General features: G+C 38.6%; 1 protein-coding gene across 3 annotated transcripts in view; it reads right to left on the reverse strand.

Annotated features, from left to right (window-relative positions):
* ctnnd2a (catenin (cadherin-associated protein), delta 2a) overlaps positions 1 to 24,287 on the reverse strand; it is a 270,721-nt gene that overhangs the window by 63,021 nt on the left and 183,413 nt on the right. For all 3 annotated transcript variants that reach the window (XM_042214478.1, XM_042214497.1, XM_014339797.2), the window contains 2 exons: positions 15,313 to 15,526; positions 5,944 to 6,130 (listed from right to left, as the gene is read on the reverse strand). In XM_042214478.1, coding sequence (XP_042070412.1) covers positions 5,944 to 6,130; positions 15,313 to 15,526 — 401 coding nt within the window. The remainder of the gene's footprint in view (positions 1 to 5,943; positions 6,131 to 15,312; positions 15,527 to 24,287) is intronic.

Consider the following 24,287-nt stretch of genomic DNA (forward strand, 5'->3'; position numbering starts at 1 on the left):
GTGTCTGTCTGCTTAAATTTAACCAGTAATCTCTACTATTTAGTGAGTCCATTACAGGTTTACAGTTCATCCTATCTGATGTCACTCCTCATTAATTTAGCCTAACTCATTAGCCTGCATCATTAAATAATTACCTACTGAGCAAAAAGACACAGAACTTGATTAAGCATCCCATTCAAACTGTTAGCTGCAGTGAAGTAACAGCGTAGTTCGTTTAGTGGCAGTGCCAAACAAGCACGACATTTGACTACTGCAGCTCAAAATATTTGGAAAAACTCATTGTTTGCTGGTACTAGTTACGGCAACATTTCCATTAAATGGTAAAGTTCAATCAGTTCTCTCTTCCTTCCAGTAAACAGTTTTTGTGGGGAGAATCACGCAGAGAAATTTTGACATATTAATATCATTTCTGGGAATCAAATTTAGAAAAACAAAATAAGAAAAAAAGATTGAATGTCAAAATAGTAAAAGCAGAGAAAGGCATGCATATATTTTTATTTTTTATCAAATTCCAACAAAAACAAGGGAATGAATAAACTGAAAAAGAAAACAATGAATTACGTTCATGACAGTTAATTAAAGGGGATCAAATAGAAGATGTACCAAGCACACCTAATTAACCGTAGATCCCAGATCCCAGAAATCCTTCAAAATCCAAAGAAAACTGGCGTGGGTGTGAATGTGATTGTGACTCTTTATATGTTCATAGTGACAGTCGGAGTGAAGGAGAGCGGCCGTGGCAGCGGAGCGCAAGTATCTGTGTCCCATTGTAAAACCACAGTAAAACCAGATGCCAAAATAAAGAAATGCTGTCACCACGCCCGTGTCTTGTACGTGTGTAAAGGGTCCAACTTCACAAAAACATTTAGGGTATTAGAGCAAAAGACTCGAGTATAATTAAATGTTTCTATTACAACTCAACAAGAAATATATAAGAAATTCATAAACTGTTAAGTTCCTGGTTTCTGCTGTTGGTGTCTAATAAAGGCATAAAAATACAACACATATTTCCACAGCCAACTGGGTAAAACAACTTACAGTTAACTTATGCACACTGTCGTCATGCAGTTTTTTAACACCCTGTCACACAGCTTTATCTTTAAAGCACTAGGCAGTCGATTTTCTACAAAATTAAAATACAGGATTTGAATATAATATTGCTCTAGTTTGTCAGCGTATGCATATAGCCACCATTAAAAGTGTTGATTAGCTTATATACAACGCTAAACAATTCATTATTATTTTCTGAAAAAAGTAGCATCCATGTGTACGTGAGAAAAATTTCACTAACAAGCTTCCTGCTGTCTGCAGACGCTGGTTTGACAACTATTAAAATATTGCCAGTTGGACATGTTTTCCACCAATTGCACTGTTTTAAAAACACAAGGACACTTATACATTTTTAATTTGACATTGATTTTCTACTCCAGGGTGCAACAGCGTAGCTCGGCAAACAATCTGATAGTCACTGATCTTAACACAAATCCCTTTTCTTTTCTTTTTCTAGTTGTTATAAAATTGGTGCAACATTCATGGGATTTACATGGACACGAGTGAATCCGAAGACAGATGGTCTTCTAATGTTGCTCAAGGAACAAATGACTACTGAGTGACTTTGTCTCAAACAGCTGGTGTGTGGTGGCTCTGCATAAATGTCTGGCCATGTGTGTATGTGTGTCATTGAGGGCACAGGCAGCAGAGGGTTCATCACCAGATGGAACACATGCAAACAAACCTATTAATACCCATGAAATAAATATGGAAACAAACTCTTTCGTGACCACGCATTTAATTCTCGATCAACCAAAAATCAGTCCTTTCCTCTACGCACATCTGTGGGTGTCTGAATGGAAACGAGCTGAAAGCATTCATGAATAGAACAAAAACATGCAAACGCATACAAAGGGTGTGTGTAAGGCACCAGGTAGTTGTTTTCTTTTCTTGCTTGGCTACAAACCAGCAACCTGAAGGGAGTTAAACAGCCTCTGAACGGAGGAGAAGACCTTGTGTCTGGCTTGATAACACCGTAACAAGATGGAAAACAGTGCTGGGCTGTGAAGGATTTGCCATAGTGGACAGTCTGATTGATTAAAACAAGCATACTTTTTCACACACTGATTGCCAAAAATAATAATTGCAAAAAGAGATTTAAAATAGTGTGCAAAATTCTGGTGTAGGCGACCAAGAATCCTCTCAGCTAGTCTGATTGCACACGCGGCGTCATGCATGGAGCCAAAAACAAATATGCAGAAATGCACACATTCATGCACACCAGAAATACAGCTGTGTGTGTGTTTTTTTTCTTTATAGTGGAAACAAATTAGCATTTACATACACATACACACTTGAGCATATACTGTACATGCAACACCAATAAGTACACATAGAAATATGGTCTCTCATGCGCCTACACAGCCACACAAACACACACATCAAGGAGATAATAAGAGGGGTGAGAGGTCTGAAATTGAGCTGCAGGTACACTGGGACCTGAACACTGTGGTCTTATGTCACTTTAACCCTCTGAAAAGATGGTGAGATAGAAAGCTGCCCTGGAGAGAAGCAGAAACACCTTCACTGCTATGTGTTAGTGTCTCTCTCTTATTGTTCTCCATGTCTAAATTCTCTCAGTTCAAATTTTTCCAACTTTTTCCTTTTCTGCCCTCTCGTACTCCCTCTCCTTTAGCACCTTTTACAATTTGATCTGTAACTTTACAATGTGGAACAGCACAGTGACAGCATCATTTGTCTTCTTCCCCCGCATCTTTAGGTACCTACACACACATGCCCTCAAGTTCTATAAATGGTTTAGTGAGTTAGTGAGGAAAAATTGCTGAAAATCTACGTCATGTCATCAAAGTTTTAAGGAAATCTATCTCTATTGTGGCAAACAAACAGCTAAAAGAACAAACCAAGAACCAGAAAGGATCTGAGTCTTGTGTTGGACAAATCCAAAAACCCACACAAACATATTTCTCTGTAGAACCAAGTTCCTACAATTAACTATAGGAACAAACATAGAAAGATGTTGAAGATGAAAATGTGTTTGTCTGTGTTTTGGATGAGCTCATGTTTTAGATTCACCACTGTTTTTACTCAAACATTCCTAAATAGTCAACCGTAGGTGAATAGCGTGCTTAGCATGAAATGAAAACTCCTCAGCTCATTTGGCCTTAAAAGAAGCATTTAAAAAAGTCAATTAATACGTCTAATTTAAGTATTGCTCCCAGGATACATAGCCCATTTAGGATATAAAACTAGTCTGTAGTGCACTGTATAACTGCAAATGATACCAAAATTGACAAATATTACACAGAAGAATAACTTCATGATCACACTTAGGTACCATATAGTCTTTACCCATACAAGTACAGCTATACACACCCATATTATTTAGGTTTCCTATTAAATATATTATATATTTGTTTTTTGTACTGCAGCTGTAAGAACCTAATCGGTGGATAAAAAAGGTGGATATGCATACTAGTTAACATTAATATTAATAACATTTAGCCATGCAACATCATCTCTCTGGTGGTGAAAGTGGGCCGAGCTAGTGCTTGAGGTTGAGAGATAAGGGTTAGATAAAGCTGGGGTCAACTCAATGGATAATTTGTATTCCGGAGAGCAGCCTGGCTCTTTTCCAGTCTGGAGTTGCTCCACTGTCCCCAGCGAGGAAATGGAGCAATGGTACAGAAAGTTGGAGGGTGTGTTAACAGAACACACTGAGGATTTCTGTTACTGGACATTTGTGCAATTCACACTTTGTCCATACGGAATACCATGAATATAGATGAGGTTGTTTGTAAGTGCACTTGGCTAGGCCACCCTACATCATTTTGCAATCATGTACATATGTCATAGACACGAGCCGAGTTATCAAATGACGACCATAAATGATCAGGCCTGGCATACCTATACATTTAGTGAGGCTGTACTGGAAGTGTCTGGCCCCCACTTCTTGTGGGAGATCATCAATTTGTACCTCAGTCAGAACTTCAACAGCAATCGACAACCCTGTCACCTCACAGCAAGAAAGTCCTTTTTTCTTGTGGTCTCTGGGCCCTGTGCCTGCATGAGGTACAACTAGGTACCACAGCTTTCTTCCACAGTCCAGATACTTGCATGTTAGGTTAAACGGTGATTCTAAATTGGCAATAGGTGTGAATGTATAGAAGGTAAAGTATTTAACTGTATGACTATACGGGGAAAAAAAGTGGCTTGAAGTGTTGAGAGTCTAAACTGGTAAGTGAGACTAGAAAAGCCATTCCAGTCCATTCCAAAGGAGGAGGGGACCTTGAGTGTGAATGGTTCCACACTTCCTTTATTGAGGTTGGTGTGTAAAGCTGTGGCAATGAGGTGGTTGGAGGATCTTTTCTAGCTTGGTTACCTAATGCATTTTTAAATACATCCAATAGCTGCAATAGTGGAAGATAACCATTTGAAATAGCTCAAGAATCTTCAAAACTGGTGGGGTGAGGGTTTAATCCACTGGTGGTTCATTGAGCACATAAATGGTAAATGGCCTGTATTTGTATAGCGCTTTTACTAGTCCCCCCTAGGGACCCCAAAGCGCTTTACACACCCAGTCATCCACACCATTCCACACACTGGTGGAGGCAAGCTACATTGTAGCCACAGCTGCCCTGGGGCAGACTGACAGAAGCGAGGCTGCCATATCGCGCCATCGGCCCTTCTGGCCAACACCAGTAGGCGGTAGGTGAAGTGTCTTGCCCAAGGACACAACGACCGAGACTGTCCGAGCCGGGGCTCGAACCGGCAACCTTCCGAACTCGAACTCCCAACTCTTGAGCAACGATCGCCCACATAGCTCAAAGAGAGCTGGCCAAGTGGAGACTTTTTTTTTCAAACATCTCAGGCCTCTGTGGGGTTGGTGTGAGAGTATGTACACAGATCAACAAATATGATCAGAAACAAATGACAAACTTTCTGTGCTAGCAGCACGCAAGTGATCAAATAGTTACACATCAAAATTTCAGTCTCATGACTAATTTTAAAGATCAGACCAGTATTGACTTTTTTCTTTAACACGTATTCAATATGAATACATATGTGGTCCAAAATAACAAATCTTCTACAGCATTTTACAGTGTTTTACTGTACTACTTACTACGATTACCTGCAGCTCTTTTTCATCATCAGCCTGACTTTTTACTCTTTCATGCCAGGTTAGCAGATCTAAGAAAAGAATTATGTGATCAAAAAATATTCACTATCATGTCTGAATGCCAGGCTCTTAACAGATGTTTAGATCAAATAGATCAGCAAGGAGCAAATTTCATGCGAGTTAACTTAATGCTTAACTCACCATATTAAATTAAGACTACAGTAACTTGTTCTGACACAAGTAGAGCACAAAGTAGAGCATAAAGTGTAGGCTTTACTAACACGAGGATGGGCGTTAACGAGTACACACTGAAATATAATAGAAACCTATTTTCTCATACTGAGATGCACATAAACACAGTAATCATGAAAGCTGTAAGTTGTCCTCCGTGATTTCAAACTGTACAAAGAAACAATTTAGAGGCACAATGCACCAAAACGAAAGTCAACACACAAAGGATCCCAGCAAGTGGAGGAGTTGTTTCTATGGTGACCAACACAAATTGGTGCAAATGTGCTTCAGTGAATGAACGTGAAAGGGAGCAACAAAAAAGAACAAAATATGCATATACTGTTTGAAGTTGTGCCTATAATCGCACAGTGGTGAAGATTAAGAAACTTTGATTTTTCTGCAAAAATATTTTCCATTTATTTGACATTTGTCAGTAGATGTATAAACACACACACCTTGAGGTGACTGTTGTGAACTGGTGCAATACAAACAAAACCGAACAGAACTGAATAAAATGATAATGTGATATATAAAAGAAAAAGAAAACAACACCTGAGACAAGATTTTAAGTGCCTGTTGCTTACCTGAGACAGCCTGTAGCATTGCGCAGCACCTGGGATGTATGGATGTGGAGCTTGCGGTCATCATGGTGATTTGGGGAGGAGTCCCAGTTAGAGTGGGGTATGATGACACTATTGGTCAGAACGGCCAAGGCATCCTGGATGATTGGCATCTTCAGTGCATCACATGATGACAGGTTCCAAAGCACACCTGCATATGAATGTGTTCAGAAAATAAGAAACATTATCCTATTTATGTTTAGACAGTTCTGTAATTAACTTTTTCAAAGTAGCTACTATAACTATTATATCCTTAGTTTCTGTCTGCATGTTTCTGTATGTAACTGATTGGGTCAGTTACTGGCTCACCAATATTCTCAGCATTTACATTTGTTCTTTCTCAGTGCTTCTCTTTTCATTCTCCATTTTCCTCTCATTCTAATTGGCTGAGGCATGAGGGTGCCTACCGCGAGTCTCCTTAAGTCTTAGGTTTTAGTCCAGTTAAAGGGGAACTGTTCTCTGAACTTTAGACATTAGAGGTGCGTGTTAGAAACACAAATGTTAAATGCAGATGAATCAGACATAAACTAGTCTTTAACCTACTAAACTCCCCAGTACAATGTCTGTGTGATGTCTGATTGAGCCAATCTGCCACTAAGTGAAAACAGTGTTGGTAATAGTTCAGTGAATTCACAGCCAGCAAGTGCATGCACCACACAGGCAGCACCGTTGCCTAAACCAAGCAGAACCCTTCTTGTAGCAAGAATGAATCTTAAGCAGACTACCTCCTGCTGTGTGCTACATGTGATTGCAAGCTTTGGATAATGTCCTGACCTAAATCTTCCACCATTATCCATATTTCATGTGTGGTACACACATTGCACCAAAATTTATTTTGTATAATCTTTTACATTGGTATGATCTAAGCAGCCTACTGTCAAAGATGCTGTTTGTTTATCATCTTCATCATCATCACCATCATCATCATCATAATGAAGGATTGTAGAAACTGTCATTGCCAATGTAGACTTACACTGACTAGATAATAGTACGACACTAATATATAAACCACCAAGAACGCTGATTGTTGATTTAGTTTTCTGCAAAGTTTTATCGACTAAATTACATTTACAAACTTTGTAAATAAAACCTCATACTTTCATAAATCAAATACATCTTTAGAGCTAAAAATATTTATCCAACCGTTTCATTTTCATCACATGAAGTTTTAAGCTCTTTTGTAAAAAAAAAACAAAACAAAAACGATTAACAATTATTTGATCTTACATACCTCATTAACTGCTGTGCTACAACTTTCTCCAAAACCTAATAAAAATGTGCTTGGTTCCATTCACTGTTCAGAAATGTACATGTGAAATACATTTGGCTACATTTTGGGAGTCAGGGCAGCAAATTACTTTAAGAAATAAAAACAGCCTAAAACTGTTTTTTAACCTTGAGCAGAATGACACTGATCTCAGACACACCTTTTCAGAGCATGCGAGGACTTATTTCAGGACTGGAAATGCTAACAATAGCACCTCCCTATATTTATCACTTTTGAGTAAGCCACCCACACTTTTATTTTTGAATCTGACTCTTAACTGTGAGAAAGCTCCAACTGGCATTATTTATCACATGCTGTGTCGTACAAAACGCACACAAACTTATTGCCAAATTAATTTTACAGCAATGCATAAACATAAAGCCAGCAAACACAGCTGCATGGTCATATAAATAACCTGGCTGAAAAACAAGTTTTTATGTTTTTATGTATCCATGATATACTAAATCGCCTACAAAGACACATGGATATACAACACACACAAACACACATACACACAAATACACTTTTTTTTTTTTGCTTCCTGTCAGATGGGATACCAGATGCCTTTTCACAGACCGGTGACAGCAGTAGCCCTGTTGGTCAGCTGTGACACACTCATACGTATCAAACACACACGTGTGCTCATACACACACAGGCTACATTAGCACTGTCACATTCTAGATATGTTAGTTAGTTTCTGTGGCTTTCATTGAACTTTCTTACATAGCAAAAAACAATAAGGTAAAAATATAGGAACCAGAGTGACAGGGATAAATAAAATAAGAAAATATAGATATATCAGTAGCACTGGTGGATTAAGGAGCTGAGAGACTGTCGAGAAATTGGAACAGATTGCAACAAGAGGAGACAACCTCCTTTAAAGCTACAAGAAACTATAAAAAGCTGTGGTGCTATAGGTCATCATCTCTCGTGTATTTCGTGTCAGACTCCAGATGTTGCATGTCCCAATGACAGATGTCGTTCATTTGCACAGTTAGCAAACAATTAAAATATGGGCACAACTCACAATATGCTGCGCCCCACAGTTCATAGAAACTGTCAGTGAGCTTAAAGGTGTCCTGTTCATTCAGTAATTCTGAGTGCAAAATCCAAAGATAAAGACTGCATCTGTTTTCTTAAATGCTAGCAAATGTGGAAAATCTCTGTAGTTAAACCTGGCCCTCACTTATTATGTGTTGGGGAGCAAACAATTAATTAATAAAGCATATTTAAAATAAATATACACAATAAAATCCCAAAGTATACAAAATTTGTTTGACTTCTTTCAAGCATGAAAATGCACTTTAAAAAATAAATATAAAGGTACTGAAAATAAAGATAATAAAGGGCTAGAAAAATAAACTGTCATCTGTGGACTAATATGAATAAAGCCTCACTTGACTGAAACATTTGTGGAGGCAATGGATGTTAAGTAGCAGCCAGCTTTGCATTCCCCAAAGCAATGCCAGTCTTGAAGCCTTACACTATACTCTACTACATACGGTCATAATGTCAATCTCAGGGAAAGGGATTGGAAGAAAATGAGGCCAGTGAATAGACAAGGAAGGGCAGTGAGAAAGCAAATGCCAGTGTTACTTAGCCAGTGGGTTAATTCTTAATTACAAATGCACAGCTGTTAAACCCAAATAATTAATATTTAATAATTTAGACTTAATAGACCACTGCAGAAAGCAAATGATTAGATGGAATATGCATAAGACTATATATAAGTTTATACAAGAAGAAAGCTAAAAGTAGAGACGGGGAGATGTAATTGGGAATTTCAGAGAAGAGTTTGTGTGTGTGAGAGAGGGCAAGAGAGAATGAGAGGAAGCAAGCTTGAGAGGACAAGAGAAGGAGGGTGATAATAACACAATGACCTTGTATGCTGCTTGGCAGCAATCAAGAGCTTGTACTAAGGCATGTGAGTGTGAGTGTGGTAACATTTGCCTTCACTTTCACTAATCAGCCTCTTGTTTCACATCTCAACTTTCTGTCTTTCCACTTAATCCTGCTATTCACACAGGCTCTTCTCAAATCAAAGTAAAAAAAAATAAAAAATAAAATAAGGCAATAAGCTCAAACATATGCAAGCATGCACACACTCTGTTGCCACCTCAGAGTGAAGACACACATTCAGCAAAACACTTGACTTATAAAGCTGAATGCTGTCAAACATCCTCTGTATTTCTCTCTGCTTCTTTTTCCCGCGTCGGTCTGTTTCTCATGTGGTAAGTGTTTTCAGTGTATGATTGCAATCAGGTTAAAACAGTGTTGTCTTTGATGAGCTGACAAGAAGCAGCACTCAGCAAGCCTTTCTTTATCTGCTCGGGCCAATACATCTAAACAAACACACATTGAGACACAATACATGCTCAGGAAGCGACACGTTGATTTTTGTGCAGGCGCGAATGGACAAAAACACTGATTAAAAGGAGACACGTAAAAGGATGCACTGATCAGTTTTTTTCTGGGGCAAGGACATTGTACCGGCCACTGTCCAATATTCTGCAAATTTAAGGCTGACACACACACATCGACACACCAGCAACCACACTTACACAGACTTGTCTGCTCTAGAAACATAGATATGTAATGCTTCACTAAACTCAATGTCCTTATGGGTATAACATCAAGTGACCAACAGACAGTGACATCATACTTCAAGCTTGTGTGCCTGTGAGTGCATGTGTCTGCGCTTTTTTTCTTTTCTCTTTCCTTGTCCTTATACCCCATCCCTCTCTGACTAGTTCCCTTTAGACATTTGACAGACAGTTTCCTAGGAGCCTGGTGGTTTGGGGGAGAGAGGAGATGATTGCATGAATTCATGAATAAATGAGAATGTGACTTGTAAGGGAAGAATGAGACCTGTTAGGCCTCAAGTGGTGATGTTTTATTAAACAGCCTTCATTTGTGCAGCTCACTGCGAATTAGTTAGCTGCTGGGTCACAACCTGGTGATGAGCAATGCCAGAGATGACAAATTGCATGGCTGTTGTGTCTATAAAAATCTGTGAATGAGAAAAACGGTAAATAAATAAATAAAATAAAATAGTGATTTGGGGTAACGTTTTCAGACAGCAAGCTAGCAATTGCTGACTTAACCCCAGAGTCATCGAACCTTCATTTCAGCGGTAGGTTTGCTGAAGACCTTTGGCAGCACAAGGTAAAATCATGTATTGTGGGTAAACTGCCGCTGCCAATACTGGAGATTTCATTACCACCAGAGAATTTCACAGTGAAAAGGCTGCATTGAAATTTCTTGAATAACAGCAGCATTTGGAGCTTGGGGATTTAGACGTTGACAATAGAAAATATTTTATGCCTTCAAGTAACAGGAAATGATGAACTGTATTTGTGAGTACAGCAGTATAATTCAACATTGTTGGGCTGTTTTTAACATAACCTTGCAACAGTGGAAAAGTCAGTCAGTCACTTCTGTACACATGCAGTTATTCTCTGCTGCATTTCTCATAGCTTTTATTCTCATTACCAAACTGACTTCTGGAAATGAGCGCTTGCGTATGTAGCGGAATATATGTAAGCATATTGTTTTCATGTTCAATGCAATTCACAGAAACGTGCATTGTGATATGCGTCATAGCTGAGAGAAGCAACCATGTGCAGTTTTTCATAGAGAGGAAGCGGATTAGATGGTGACTAATGGAAGTACTGAGAAGTACTAATTATAATAATCTGAGAAGATTTGTCCAAATGGAAACTTTTTGGATACAGCTGTCTTCAGCAGTTGCTTCTCCCCTCAGCCATTTCAGAGGAGGCAGCAACAGAAACTGTAGTCATGGTCCACTGCATTCAAGGTGAGCCCATGAGTAAGGATAGCATCTCCTATTGACATCCGAAGCCTCTGCATCGACCAGACTTTGACTGACAGGCCCAGAAGCCTTGACTTCATCCTATCTACCTCACGCTCAGACCTAGGAAGCCAATAAAGCTTGTCTAAATTTAAACTTCAGAACCAACAGAGAGATAGGGTAAATAGTTAAAGGGAAGGTTTTCCAATCACCAAAAGTAACAAAAAAACAAAAATTTATGCCTGATTCTGAAGAGATTCTGTAATTACAAATTAGAGGGATGGATCAACATAGGCGTAATAAGAAAGCAGAATTGGTACAATACTGGCATTTTTTTGAGTTTGGCTTTTGACAGCCATGTCTACGGGTAGCATAGGGTGACACAATCCTAGATCAATCTCTCCTAGTGACAGTCATTGTTTACTTTCAAATTATTCGGCCGTCAAGTAGAATTAAAGGTTAGACTTTGAGTAGAATAAAATTTGACACAGCAAAGCATCCGAGAGCAGAGACACTAACATGTAGTTACAGAGCATTAGCATCATTAGCTTTTTCATTTTTTTTTTCATTAGATTTTTCAGCACTGATCTACCGAAAGAGTTGCTATAGAGTCACACAATTTCATCTGATAGCCGCTCAACCCAAATACAGTCCAACAACATTAGTTCTGTCCAACAGCACCTGGATTATAAGTCAGTGAATATGGTCCAGATATTACAAGAGTCTCAGCATTAATCCTCCCAGTTCACCATTTTTTGACACGTTCTCTCAAAAAGGGTCACCTGCCTTTAGCCCTTCATTTTTGTTCTTTGCGCTACAGACATACTTCATTTTTACATTTTTATTTTACAAAATTGAGGCTGAAAACGTTTAACTACACAAGCTCTGTAACACAGCTTTTATTAAAACTGCCTTAAACTGGTAGGATTGTGTCAATGGCCAGGACAGCATAAATCACCACTTACATAATTAACTAACTGTAGTCCTTCTCTGTATTTGTGACAAACAACATCAACCTAACTGAATTACAGAATAATTATGCAACACTTCTTAGACGTGAATTACAGCAACAGCAGGGTGTTACGCGAGGCAAATTAAGACAGACTTCAAAATATGGCTGTACTGTCGTGAAAGCATTTAAAATGTGGAGTTTAATGCCAAGTACCAGAGGAAACAGACAACAGGGGAGACTCATGCATGACACTGAATCACAGACAGGGAAGGGCAAAGACAGGAAGAGTCAGGAAACGGGGGAAGCAGAGATAGAATTTCACAGTGCATGTCTGTCTGTGTGAGATGACTATTTATAAAAGTCGGAGCTCAAAACATGATGCGGTATGACTCGCAGTGAATTTTATTCACTGGTTAATCTGCTTACAGACCACAGACATTCCTTCCCCGAGCTGTTTTCTGTATCTTAGTCTCTCCAGCACGTTTATCATCACAGACATGTATACCTTGGGATCATCAAAAAAAGAAGCCTTTTTGTAATGACATTCTTACTTCTTTATCTTGAATATAAACAAACCTTGTTTTTTAGTGCAGCAGAGATTGCCTGCCGCCACACAACCTGTTATGAGGATATCATTAACAGTGAAAAGGTTCCAGACTTCCTTCCTCCTTCTCTACCCTCCTCTAGCGAGCTGTTATCGATATCTCAGGGGTTTGTAAAAGGACAGAAAAAAACTGTGCACTTGCTTGCTAGCTGTCAGCCTTATGATCCACCAGGGCCTCTTCCCCCTCATAGAGCAGGTGACCTAGTGGGATGGATTTTTGAATGCGTGATTAAAGATGAGCTCTGTTGTGCTAAGTAACAACGGAGACAGAGGTCAAATTGAGCATGAGGGGGCCCTACTGAATTTAGTTTGGTATTCTGTGTGAATGCGCTTTATGGTTTTGGAAGGTTTTGTGTATTTTTGTGTTTGAGTGAATGGGTCTGCTTTATCTCTGAAACTGTTAAATCTACTTGTATGAGCTTGCACATGTCTCTGCTATCTCAGGACTAACCAGGTGTAACAAAGAGGCCAAATGTAGAAAAACAATGGTGAGACAAGTGCAGATACCCACAGTCCAGCTCAACATGAAACAAGTGTGGAATCACATAAAAATCCAACGCACACACTGACAAAGGGTAAGAAAAGTGCGAAGCGAGCAGACACGAGATAACGAAAGATGCGAGTGAAGGACAACAGATGAAAGAAAGGTATTGGCTCTCTCATGTTTTATCACAGGAATCGATGTACAAGTTGCTGGTGAGAGCTGCTTATAGGAAATCTTTTAGGCTGCTAACATTCAGATCCCCACTTATGACAATTCACAGTTTGAGCAGCAAGATAATGTAATGTACCTTTTGTGCAGCTGATACCAAAAATATGAGAAAATTCAAAAATAGACATGGTCCTATATAATCATGCATTACAGGACAGTATTTATAATACATATGTTCCCACATGAAGTGATCTAATCTAGTGTATTAACATAATGTATAAATCTTACTATAGTGCACTTAAACTCTGCCTGTCCATGAAATCACGAGTTCAGCAGACAAAAACAGCACACGGGTAAATCTCAGTAGTTCTGCATATTATATATTAGCATATTTTATTTCTGAAAGTGGAGAACTCAATCAAATTGTGCTGTGGATGATGTGACTGCATCAAAAAATGTCCCTAGTTAAAGGTTTTAATTTGAATGAGGGATTACAAAAAAATACTGGCAGCTCCCAGTGCTGCCTCTCAGCCTCCTCGTAGACGCACGTATCATATTAATGTAAAAATCCTAGGTGATTTTTAGAAAAGTTGACCTCTGACCTTGAGGTCAAGGCCACTGGGATTTCTGTACCTATGGTATGGATTTAAAAATCCTACGTCGTCTCATGCTCAAGTTATCACATTCACAAACTCGGGTGTCCATGCTGGCAGGATGACAATACCCCATACCCCCTGTGTGGCATAGCTGCATAAGCATAATTCACAGACACTATGTTTCATCAATATTGCCAATGTCATACTGGAAAATAACTAGCTGACCACTGAAATTCCATATATCCTAGATGTTTGCCTGTGTGTAAGCACACATCTATGTGTTTCTTTTTCTTTTAAGCAGCGAGGGGTGCAGTGTTGTGTTACTATTTGCTACTCCTCTAGTAGAATATTAAATTCTCAGTGGGAGGCATATTGGAAAAAAAGATGATATCAGCTCAAATGTGTATTATCTGTGTTATTATCTAACACCTTATGTGGGTGTTTAAATTTAATCTATACATTTTTTGCCTAAACATATTTGAATCTGTATTTGCATGAACGCTTGTATGCGTGCACGTTATTAAGTTTGTGCGTGTGGGTGTATGCACTGCTGCAATGTGTGTTTCAACTACACCAGCTAGTTTGTAGTGTTCATTCCCTCAAGGTTAAAACAAGATTGATTCCTGCTACAAGTGTGGGGCTTTAAATTCCACTTTAAGCAAGAATTTGAACGCAAGGTGGGCCTATTCACCTTTTTATCATTGCAGACATGCAATAACAATTGATGCAAACAAAAAATAATAACCCCCCCCCCCCCCCATAAACATGCACTGCATTACATCTTACACGTCTTAATAAAATATGTCAAAAGGGACACTTGACAAAACACTCCTAAGAATAAATAACATTCTTTGTTGGCATTCTTTGCAAGAGTCATACAAGTCATGGCTGCTGAGGACAACTGTGACTGAATGTTATCATTCAAGTGGAATGTGAAATAGTTGTGCAAGTAAAGAAGATGAACAGCCTTGGTTTGGTGAATAGTAAAGTTTTCTGACAAACACTAATTCACTAAAACTTGACTGTATGAAGAACTACATTCACTAAGCCAAAACGGTTGCAGGCGCTGTCATGGCCAACCGAGACCACTTAAGTCACTAAATAAGAAGTAAAACCACAATTAGACGAACGAATGAAAGACACATACAATATCAATACCAAGAAAAGACAGAAAGAAAGTTTAATTTTTTTCCTTTTGCTGGCTGAAAGATTCTTTCCTAAAGCAGCTTTAGTGTAGGTGTGTGGTATGTAGAGCAGCTTGAAAGATCCTTGCATCCTCACATATCAAATTCTATCCACACATTCACATAAACATGGGAATTGCACACACACACAACAAACATATTCCATTAAAATCTCTCCCGAGGCCATAAACAGAGCCATGCTGGAAAATAACTGATATACTGTACATGCTAGGAGCTGAAGTAAAAAATTGTCACAGACAGCGTACCTGTGACTAGCTCTCTGATTTCCACATCTCCGGTCTTCCTCAGCAGGCGGACCAAGGCAGGAATCCCCCCGCAGTTCTTCAGGGTTACTTTGTTCTCATCATTGGCCTTGCCATACACCAGGTTTCTCAAGGCTCCGCAGGCGCTGCGATGGACCTCACTCATCCTGTGGTCCAGTAGATCAACGAGCAGCTGGATGCCTCCCTGTCTGCGGATCTGAGTATCAAAGAAATCGAATCAATCAAATCTGTCGTAAATGAATAATATATATTAATAAAAATCAGCAGCAAGAAGTATTGTAGAGAATATTTTTTTCAATGCTGAAATTTTAATATCTTGTACTCCTGATGGCTGGTTATTTATCTATGCAAGTAGCTACTTCGTACACAGTGTGTATAATGTGTGTTTGTGTGCGCATGTGTGTATACAGCCTCCAGTGTCTGTCAGTCCTGCCAATCAGATTAACAGCACAATGTGGGCTAATTAAATATACTAATGACGGGGCTTTAACAAAAAATGACACTTAATTACACTGATTAGGGAAGAATAAGCTTGCTTGTGTGTGCCTGTATGTTATAGAATCTGCACGTTACCCGGCACTTTTTCTGTGTGGTTGCCCTCCCTTCTTAGGTTTTTGTTTCCTTTTATCACATTTTTTTTTGCATATGATAATTGATATGCATGAACAGTTCACTTATGAATTGGAAAACTAACGTTAAATTTTTATCTTAATGACTAAAAGATGAAAGGCAATCATGGCAGCCTCCACAGATTCAGTGACTAGTGGTTGTTTATCCTTTTTAAGAAGGCGTGTAACACACACATTCCAAAACCATGCATCTGTTACCTTGATTTATTTTAAATGTGTATTTCAGCCACCAAAAGGCAGGCATAGCAGGGAAAAATTAAATTAATTGAACACTTCTGTAAACTGTACATGACGACTCACCTAACTGCACAGCAAATCTGTACCCAGCTACACTGCTTGCCTTGTGTCTGCTACTATTTTTGCCTTGTAAATACACATAAAGAGAAACATGCTTAGCCACAGTTTGAGAAATAAACAAAGTCAATCAGTTTAGATTTATGATTATATCTCGATTCTGTGAGAGGGCGAGGCAGTCAGGACTGTTAGCCCAGTAGGGATCACAATGAGGGCACTCTGGCGTTACACATAATGCCTTCCCCCCATGGCGCGACACATATTGCTCTCTCCCTATGCTGGTGGTTTTTAAACCTCCCACATCACTTCTCCACTGCAGGGATCTTCATCAGCCTTAGGGGGCCAAAGAGCTTAAATCAGCCTGTGTTTGGTCCAGTCGACAGGGGTGTTGCGCTAATCACTAGAAACAGGCTGCTGAGATCTCCAGGAGACTAGTCGAAACAAGGATGGAGCAACTAGTGTGTGAGACAGAGAGAGAGAAAACGAGAGAGAGAGAGAGAGTGTGTCCCTCATGCTTCCACTTTTATTTAATCTCTTGAGCACTGCAACTGACAGACTTACTCAACCAGATAACTCCAGTTTTTCACAGTTAGATGCATATCCAGACTTTTTGAAACCCTTTAATATTTTTCAGCACGTTCTCCTCTAAACATGGGACATTAAATATAGAAAATACTTCATTAGTAATGCCTGCTTCATTGTGAAGCACCAGATGGATGGATTTTACTACGCAGACGAGCAATAAGACATGAATGGATTTCCAAGGCTTTTTTTTGTTTCATTTTTTGGCTCTCGCACACTCGCACTCATACTTTTAGCATGATTAAGTCAAAAATAGGTGTGCACACAAGCGCAAGCAATAACCAATGATAATAAAGATGCACATAAGAAGAGAGAAAGCGAGAGTGAGGGTGACACAAGAAAGAGAAAGCATGAGAAATGGAGGGCAAAGAGGATGTGGGTGTTTCATGACACAGCAGGAGTTTATCGAGCAAAATGACTTTGCTTATCTATTCAATTAAAATGGATTAAGGAAGGCAGTGAATGGCAAAATAACCTTGCTAGATTGGCCATACAATTTCCTCAACCTGATTTGCTGCCCCTCTTACGCCCTCTAGACCCCACCTCTGCTCTTCTTCCCCTCCTCCTGTTCCCCTTTTCCTTCCCCATGCTAATTCGTGCACCTCTCCCTGTTTGTGTTTATGTCACACTTAATCTGTTATTCCACTTTGTATTGCCTCTGAGCTACATACAAGGCTTGGCAATACCTCTGTGCCTGCTCCTCATGTAAAGAAGATTAGAAGCGCTGATTGATTTGTCTTTGTCTCACGCTCTTCTGCGGTGGACACGGCTATTGGTAACCCATAGCGACAGTTTTGCCGTGGTAACAGTTAGCAGTGGTGACAGCTGAGATTGTGAGAATCAGAGATGCTGCCAGCATGAAAGCCGGCAGTGGGATACATGGGTGCCACGCACCTGAGACGGTGTCACGTGAAGCTTAACAAGCGTTTATGACTAACCACATATGGAACTTCAGCATTAACCACTAGCTCCAGACAGGGTGCATGTGAGTGTGCAGACAGAGAGGAGATGTGTCACACCTTTTAACCGTTTATGTATTCACACACAGAGGCAAGCATACACACATACAAGGGGTTGTGTTGTCTTCACTTGACACTTAGCCTAGGGCTAACTGCAATTTAGAGCCTTCCAACCTTTGGTTAATTGAGTTTTTGGCCCAGGGCTAACATTTCCCTCTTGAGAATTTTAAACTGGGCCAAATAAACCATTAACCTATGGCTACCTAATATTGTTCTGAGGCAGGGACACAGCTAATTCTCATAGAGTTATCAGCATAAAAATTCACAGCTGTGAAAATGTACTGTAACAAATATACTGGAGGCTTTGTTGTATGACGAGGTAGCTAACAGAGAAAACAGAGCAAACACTATTCCTCACAGCAGCAATGTATGTGTTATTAATTAGGTTGTGCCCAGGACTTAATAAAACTACCTTAAAGCAGATGTATATTAAATTTGAAGGATACTTTTTGAAAGCAAATAACAGAGGGTGGCTCTGTTAGGTAACTTAATAGAAACCTTATAAAATGTTAACACATTCTTTAAAAATTAGAGTGAATTATAGAGTAAAATGTTTTTAATTAAAGTATGTTGCTGGTACTTTTGCAACACTTCAATCAAAATGTGATTAAAGCGTCTTTCAGCTTTACTTCAACGGTTTTAATAAAAGTATTCGATTAACTGTATAGGAACTGCAACCATTTTCAAAAGGAATGCACCAGCCAGTTCAACAACATCAACAGGCTTGGAAGTCCACAGATGGCAAATACAGTGGTTGATTGCAGAATTCTTTCCTTGGTTAAGAAAAATCCTTCACAACCTCTAACCAAGTCAAGGATGTTTTCAAAGACTCTCAAAGTCTTTAAAGTTGGCTCAAAAGATGCCTTTATGAATGTTAACAGATAACAACTCGTTATAGTCAGTAACAGAAATGCATTAAACTATGCCAGAAAACATCTAATAGATAATGGCCAAAAACATGCTCCAAAAGCAACACAAGAGTTTCTTAAGGCAAAGACATGCAGTAGCCTTCAATGATCAGTGCCTGAACTGAACCCACTGAACCTGTACAAGCAGTATTTGAAGGTAGCTGCAGTAAAGGCTTGGCAGTGGCGGAGCATAGGGCTGGGTATCGTCACTGATTTCTAGAATTGATTCAATTCCGATTCACAAGGTCCCGAATCGATACGATCCACGATTCGATTTAATTCGATTTAATTCGATTCGATTCGATTTAAATCTGGGAAATTTTGACAGTCAGAAATATTATAATTCAGATCAGTACATTTACATATTTTTGTATCTATAAAAAGGAAGCTGACACACGCAAGACTTTATCACAGGTGTGAGCGTCACAGCAGATGCCTTTGTGTCAAAGTAGCTGAAGATAAAGCACAGAAAAACATGAAGGTGATTTTCCTGGCCTGGGATTTTATAAAAATATTCTGCAGTACATCAAAAACGAAAGAAAACCATTAATCAACATATGAACATTACCTCTGAAGTTACAGCGGTTTTATTAGAGACATGGTTAAGCGTTTTGCATTTTGAATAATTTTAAAAAGTTTAAATTTGTTCAGTATTGAACAGCAGAAATGAGGTTTTCTTTTCGGAAAATGTAAAAGGGAAAAAACAGCGGCTGACAGCGCTGTAAACAACAGTAGACTGGTGCGTAACAAGCAAGCGAATAATGAAGAAAGGGAAACTGTTCTTGAAGTACAGAGAGAGAGAGAGAGAGAGAGAGAGAGAGAGAGAGAGAGAGAGAGAGAGAGAGAGAGAGAGAGAGAGAGCTGTGCATTGCGGTGGAAGCAAAACAGTAAAAGTCAGAGTGAATTCATGACATGTTTATGTGAAGCGTTTGGATCTTCTTTTGCTGCTGGTTCGGTCAATATTGTTTGGAGAGAGATCAAACTAACAGCTTTAGAATCGGCTCAAAGGGCGTGAACACAAAGCGCGATTCAAAGAATCAGCGCGCTGTCGGCTTTCAGCCCCGACCGTGAGAAAGGCGACATCTAACTGATTCTGATCCGCGGGTCGCGCTGTGTGTTTAAGTCTATGTGCAGAATCCGTGTACCTGCTCTCATTTACTGTCTTAACTGTTTGGTGGTTCTTGAAATTTTGTGAGATGTCACCAGAGATTCTGGCATTTCGGGCAAAATAAATTTATATAAAAAAAATCGATTCAGGATTTTAATGAATCGATTTTACGTTATCCAAGCCAGAATCGATTTTAATCGATGAATCGATTATAAAAACCCACCCCTAGCGGAGCATCTCAAAGGAGGAAACACAGCGTTTAGTGATATCCATAGGTTCTTGCTAAATCCCTTGAAGTAAAGCTGAAAGTCTGCACTTTAACTACACGTACATACAGTTTGATTTAAAACCAACTTATTAACCTAAATGTACATAAGGGGGAAAAGCTAAGTGGAAAATACGCTGTGAAGAGGGACAGAAACATATACTACTTCTGCAGCATCATTAAGAATCATTTGCTGCATTTCTCATCTTCCACATTCATGTCTACTGAACAGATATTTACAGCATTTGTAGAGTTCACGGCCTAAAAATCTAAAGCCTGATTCTTTTGAGGCTGAGAAATGACAAAGAGTCAGGGGTCACATTCGTCCCCCATCAAGCTGCTTGTTGGATAAATGGATATTGATATGGCTGCAACCCAAAATGAATTACTGATGTAACTAAAGCTCAGATTGAGACTGTGAGCCTGTGTTTTGCATACCCAAAGGAAATCTATTAGCTGCCATGTCAATGGTTCTGTTTTAATTCACTCTGTGGGAAATATACAGCATATAACTGGTTGTAGGTGTGAATTTAGTTATGCGTGTGGATGATACAGCATTTGTACTGTGTATGTGTCTAAAGATGCTATAAATGATGCTGAAGATGAATTTGGCAAGCTGCCTCTGCAGTCTAGGCTGCAGCCAGACCTCCATCTACCTTATCAAACACAGACACACACGAAACACAGCCTCTCTCTCTCTCTTTCACTTTCTGTATATCTGACTTCTCTTTCCTGCTCGCAGTATTTGTGTAGGAAAAAGAAAAATATCCATGCATATAACTGTAAATTAAAACATGCTCACACTGACACATCTAATCTAAAATATCCACTCATACCTGTGTTGAAACATTTGTACACAAGCACATATAAATGTCATCGACCAAGAAACAAAACATTGTGTCATCTTATGTACCAGTTCCAAGATATCATAGGGAAATATTTTCTTGTTTTTTCGCCAATATTTTTCTTCTTTCTTTCTAAAAACTTCTTTTTTTCTGGTTTCTGTTTCTATCTTTCCACTTGTATTTGCTGCTACAGATTATGTCTTTAGCAATGAATAGGAACCATACTGTGGCTGTATTCAGCTGCTCACTGTGACTGAAAATACGAGAATATAAGCCTCTTAATCCAGAGTCATACCAAATAGCTGCAAAAAGCATTTACTTTCACATACATGTCACTGTATGTCTCAAGAACCAAGTAAATACTACAATGCAGGACTTCCTGTACATTATCTTTCTAAAACAATGCTTCTAAAACTTTATATGTATATAAAGTGAGGCAGGAAATCACAACTTAATGCAATAATATTTCAAATGACAAAAAAAATCACAAGGTTCCTTTTCACTATAGCCAAAAAGAAGAAATTTTAGTGCTGTCAAGTAATGTCTTAAATCACCTGCTACAACAATACAAAATTAAGTAGTTATTATTTTGTTAGAGAAGCTTTTAATTTCCTAAATGCCAGTAGTGATTTTGGAGTGACACACACAGATTAGACAATATAAAATGAATAGACAGTTATAAAAAGCTGTGATTTCAACTTTTTGAATTTAATAGTCAGTATAATTTCTGGAAAAAGAAAATCAATACAGAGCTTTGAAGTAAATTAGGGAGCACAAAAAAAAATGTGACTCGCTAAAACATTCACAGCTCATTGTCCTTTAGTAGTCTGCCAAATTTGAGAAGCAGAAAATAGAATGTATAAACTGTGTCTTTGTTACACAACCTAACCTTCAACATTGAAAACAAACAAAACCGTGACCTTAATTGTTAACGAAATTTATATCCTACTACTCCTGTCAGGATATTCTGGTATCAGATAATCCTACAAACAAACACAAATCCATCCATGTGACATACATGTAATATTGCTAACGTAATTGGGTGAGTTCCTATGAAAATGTGACGTACATGTGAGGTAAAAAAATTATGACAGGAAATGTGAAGTAAAGGCGAAATACAAAAAAAAAAAGACAGGAATTTTCCCCTTGCACTAAAATCCTGGCACTACTCTGCAAATAAACGTTTCTTCTGATTGTTAATTTGAATTCACCGACACATAAAATTACACTTGTAATCATGCAACGCACTCATCCTGATATAGACCTGTCTACTTCCCTGCTGGGTGATTGGAGAAGTCAAAATGAACAAATAATGTGGACGAAAATCCAGGAAGTTAGCAGTGCCATTATGTTTCCTGTGGTTAAAGAGAAGAAGGGACTGTCATGGACAAAACTCCATCAAATGAAACCTCACCTCTCTTTTGAAATACAGGCACAGACCGGGTCATAAAAAAAGCCCATGTGTGTAACTGGATTGAAGTAATGCTAATCAACGTGCGCCCCTGCTGGTCTTTGTCTTTGCTTCAAAGCGTTAATAACACATTTTTCTTTTTGTCTGCTGATAAGCAGGAGAGAATACAATTGACAATTTAATGCCACTTCATGTGTTTGGAAGCCTTTGTAATAAAGCAAAGATAGTCATACAGACATTTTAAACTCTCGCTTGTTTAAAATGAAAGAAAAAAGTCACTTTCTTACAACTCTGAAGATGAGAAAAGATACATAACTGACAACAAAAGAAAATGTTATTAAACATCCAAGCTAATCATAATGATACTAATAGTAATTATGAAGCAGTGACAGTTATGATCATTTATTTTATATTTACCTTTGATTGAAATGAATTGATTTATCATGAAAATTAGTTTTTATAATATTATGAGATGAAAGGAAAAAAATATGAGTTATGAAAACCTGGAGGAAGTAAGAATTTTCCTCTGTTTCTATGTAAAACATTATGTAACCAATATGAGTTGAGCTAAAAGTTGTCCATAGTTACCTGACCTTAACATAGTATGCTGCTAATATGGATGTTGAAAATACTGCTCTGGAGGTTCAGCAGCAAAACATCTCGTAACAACAACAACAACAACAACAAAATTCCCAATTAGTTTGTATTTAAAGCATTTTTAAAGCTCACAGAGCTTCTTTGACAAGGACGACTGTTGTTCTGGTTAAAGCCACTGAACTCTAAAAGGTAATTTTAGCTGGCAGAGGACCGCTTTCTGCCTCATGAGTTTATTTTGTGTGTGTGACTGGTATTTTAACACGTTATTTTTGAATCAGACTAATATGTTAAACACCAGAGGCACCCAGCAAATCCCAGTTTCTCCAAGGTAAACTTTGTGTCTGTGTGTGTGTGTTTGTAAGTGGAGCCTGGTAGGTTGAATGCGACAAACGTAATGGCTCTGGTAAAATATCAAATAATGGCTGTATGGTGATGCGGAAAAAAACCTTGAACTAACCAAACTAATACTTTTATGTTCTCCTGAACTAAAAACTTGATGAAATACTAATAAAATCTTGCTATTCTTTAAAGGCGCTAATGTAATCAGCTCTGGAAAAAATGTAATGCTAAAAGCTAACTATGAATTATAGAAACTTTAAGACTTAACCGTTTGCTTCTCTCTGACTCGCTACGCTCGTCTTATATTTTATTACAACCGAATTCACTTTGCAGTCTTTGCATGTACATGTTGTCATGTCCCTGTTGTCAGACAACAGAACATACAGGGGGAAAAAATGAACATACTCAACATATTTACCAAGCAGTTACTCTGAACTGAAATCTCGATTCCTGCAATTTCAGTGTTATCTGACAAAATTTGCATTCACATAAGTTACAAACAAAAACTGTACTGAGATTTTGGTTGTACTTAAGTAATTAACAGAGTCTCATTCAGGTCTGTATCAATATGGGTGTAGTTTACTGAAATCAAGCTCAAACCCAGAGGTACAAAGGTATGGTTTAAAAAACGATTTGGATCGAAACTTGAAATACACATAATGGCAACACACATTACAAGTAGTATGTCTTAAAGTGGTCAAATGTTAGAAAAAGCGGACCTTTAAAGGACAGCTGACCAAAAAAACCCCAAACAAACTAATATAGTGATTTTACGTGTTGTGGATCATGAGAGGGTGATGAAGAGTAGGGGCAGTGCATCACCTCTTGATAGTGACTTATGCAATTCCCTTGGACTTGGTCTCCAGTGGTCTCCCACAGTCCCAGTTCCTGACTAACATTATTAGTGTGCTATTAGCTTTGTACGGTGCCAAACACTCCAGTCTCTATGTGTGTGGCATT

Source organism: Haplochromis burtoni, unplaced genomic scaffold (assembly GCF_018398535.1).
Source record: "Haplochromis burtoni strain Fernald_Lab_line unplaced genomic scaffold, NCSU_Asbu1 Contig_1, whole genome shotgun sequence".
In the NCBI taxonomy this organism is placed as follows: Eukaryota; Metazoa; Chordata; class Actinopteri; order Cichliformes; family Cichlidae; genus Haplochromis; species Haplochromis burtoni.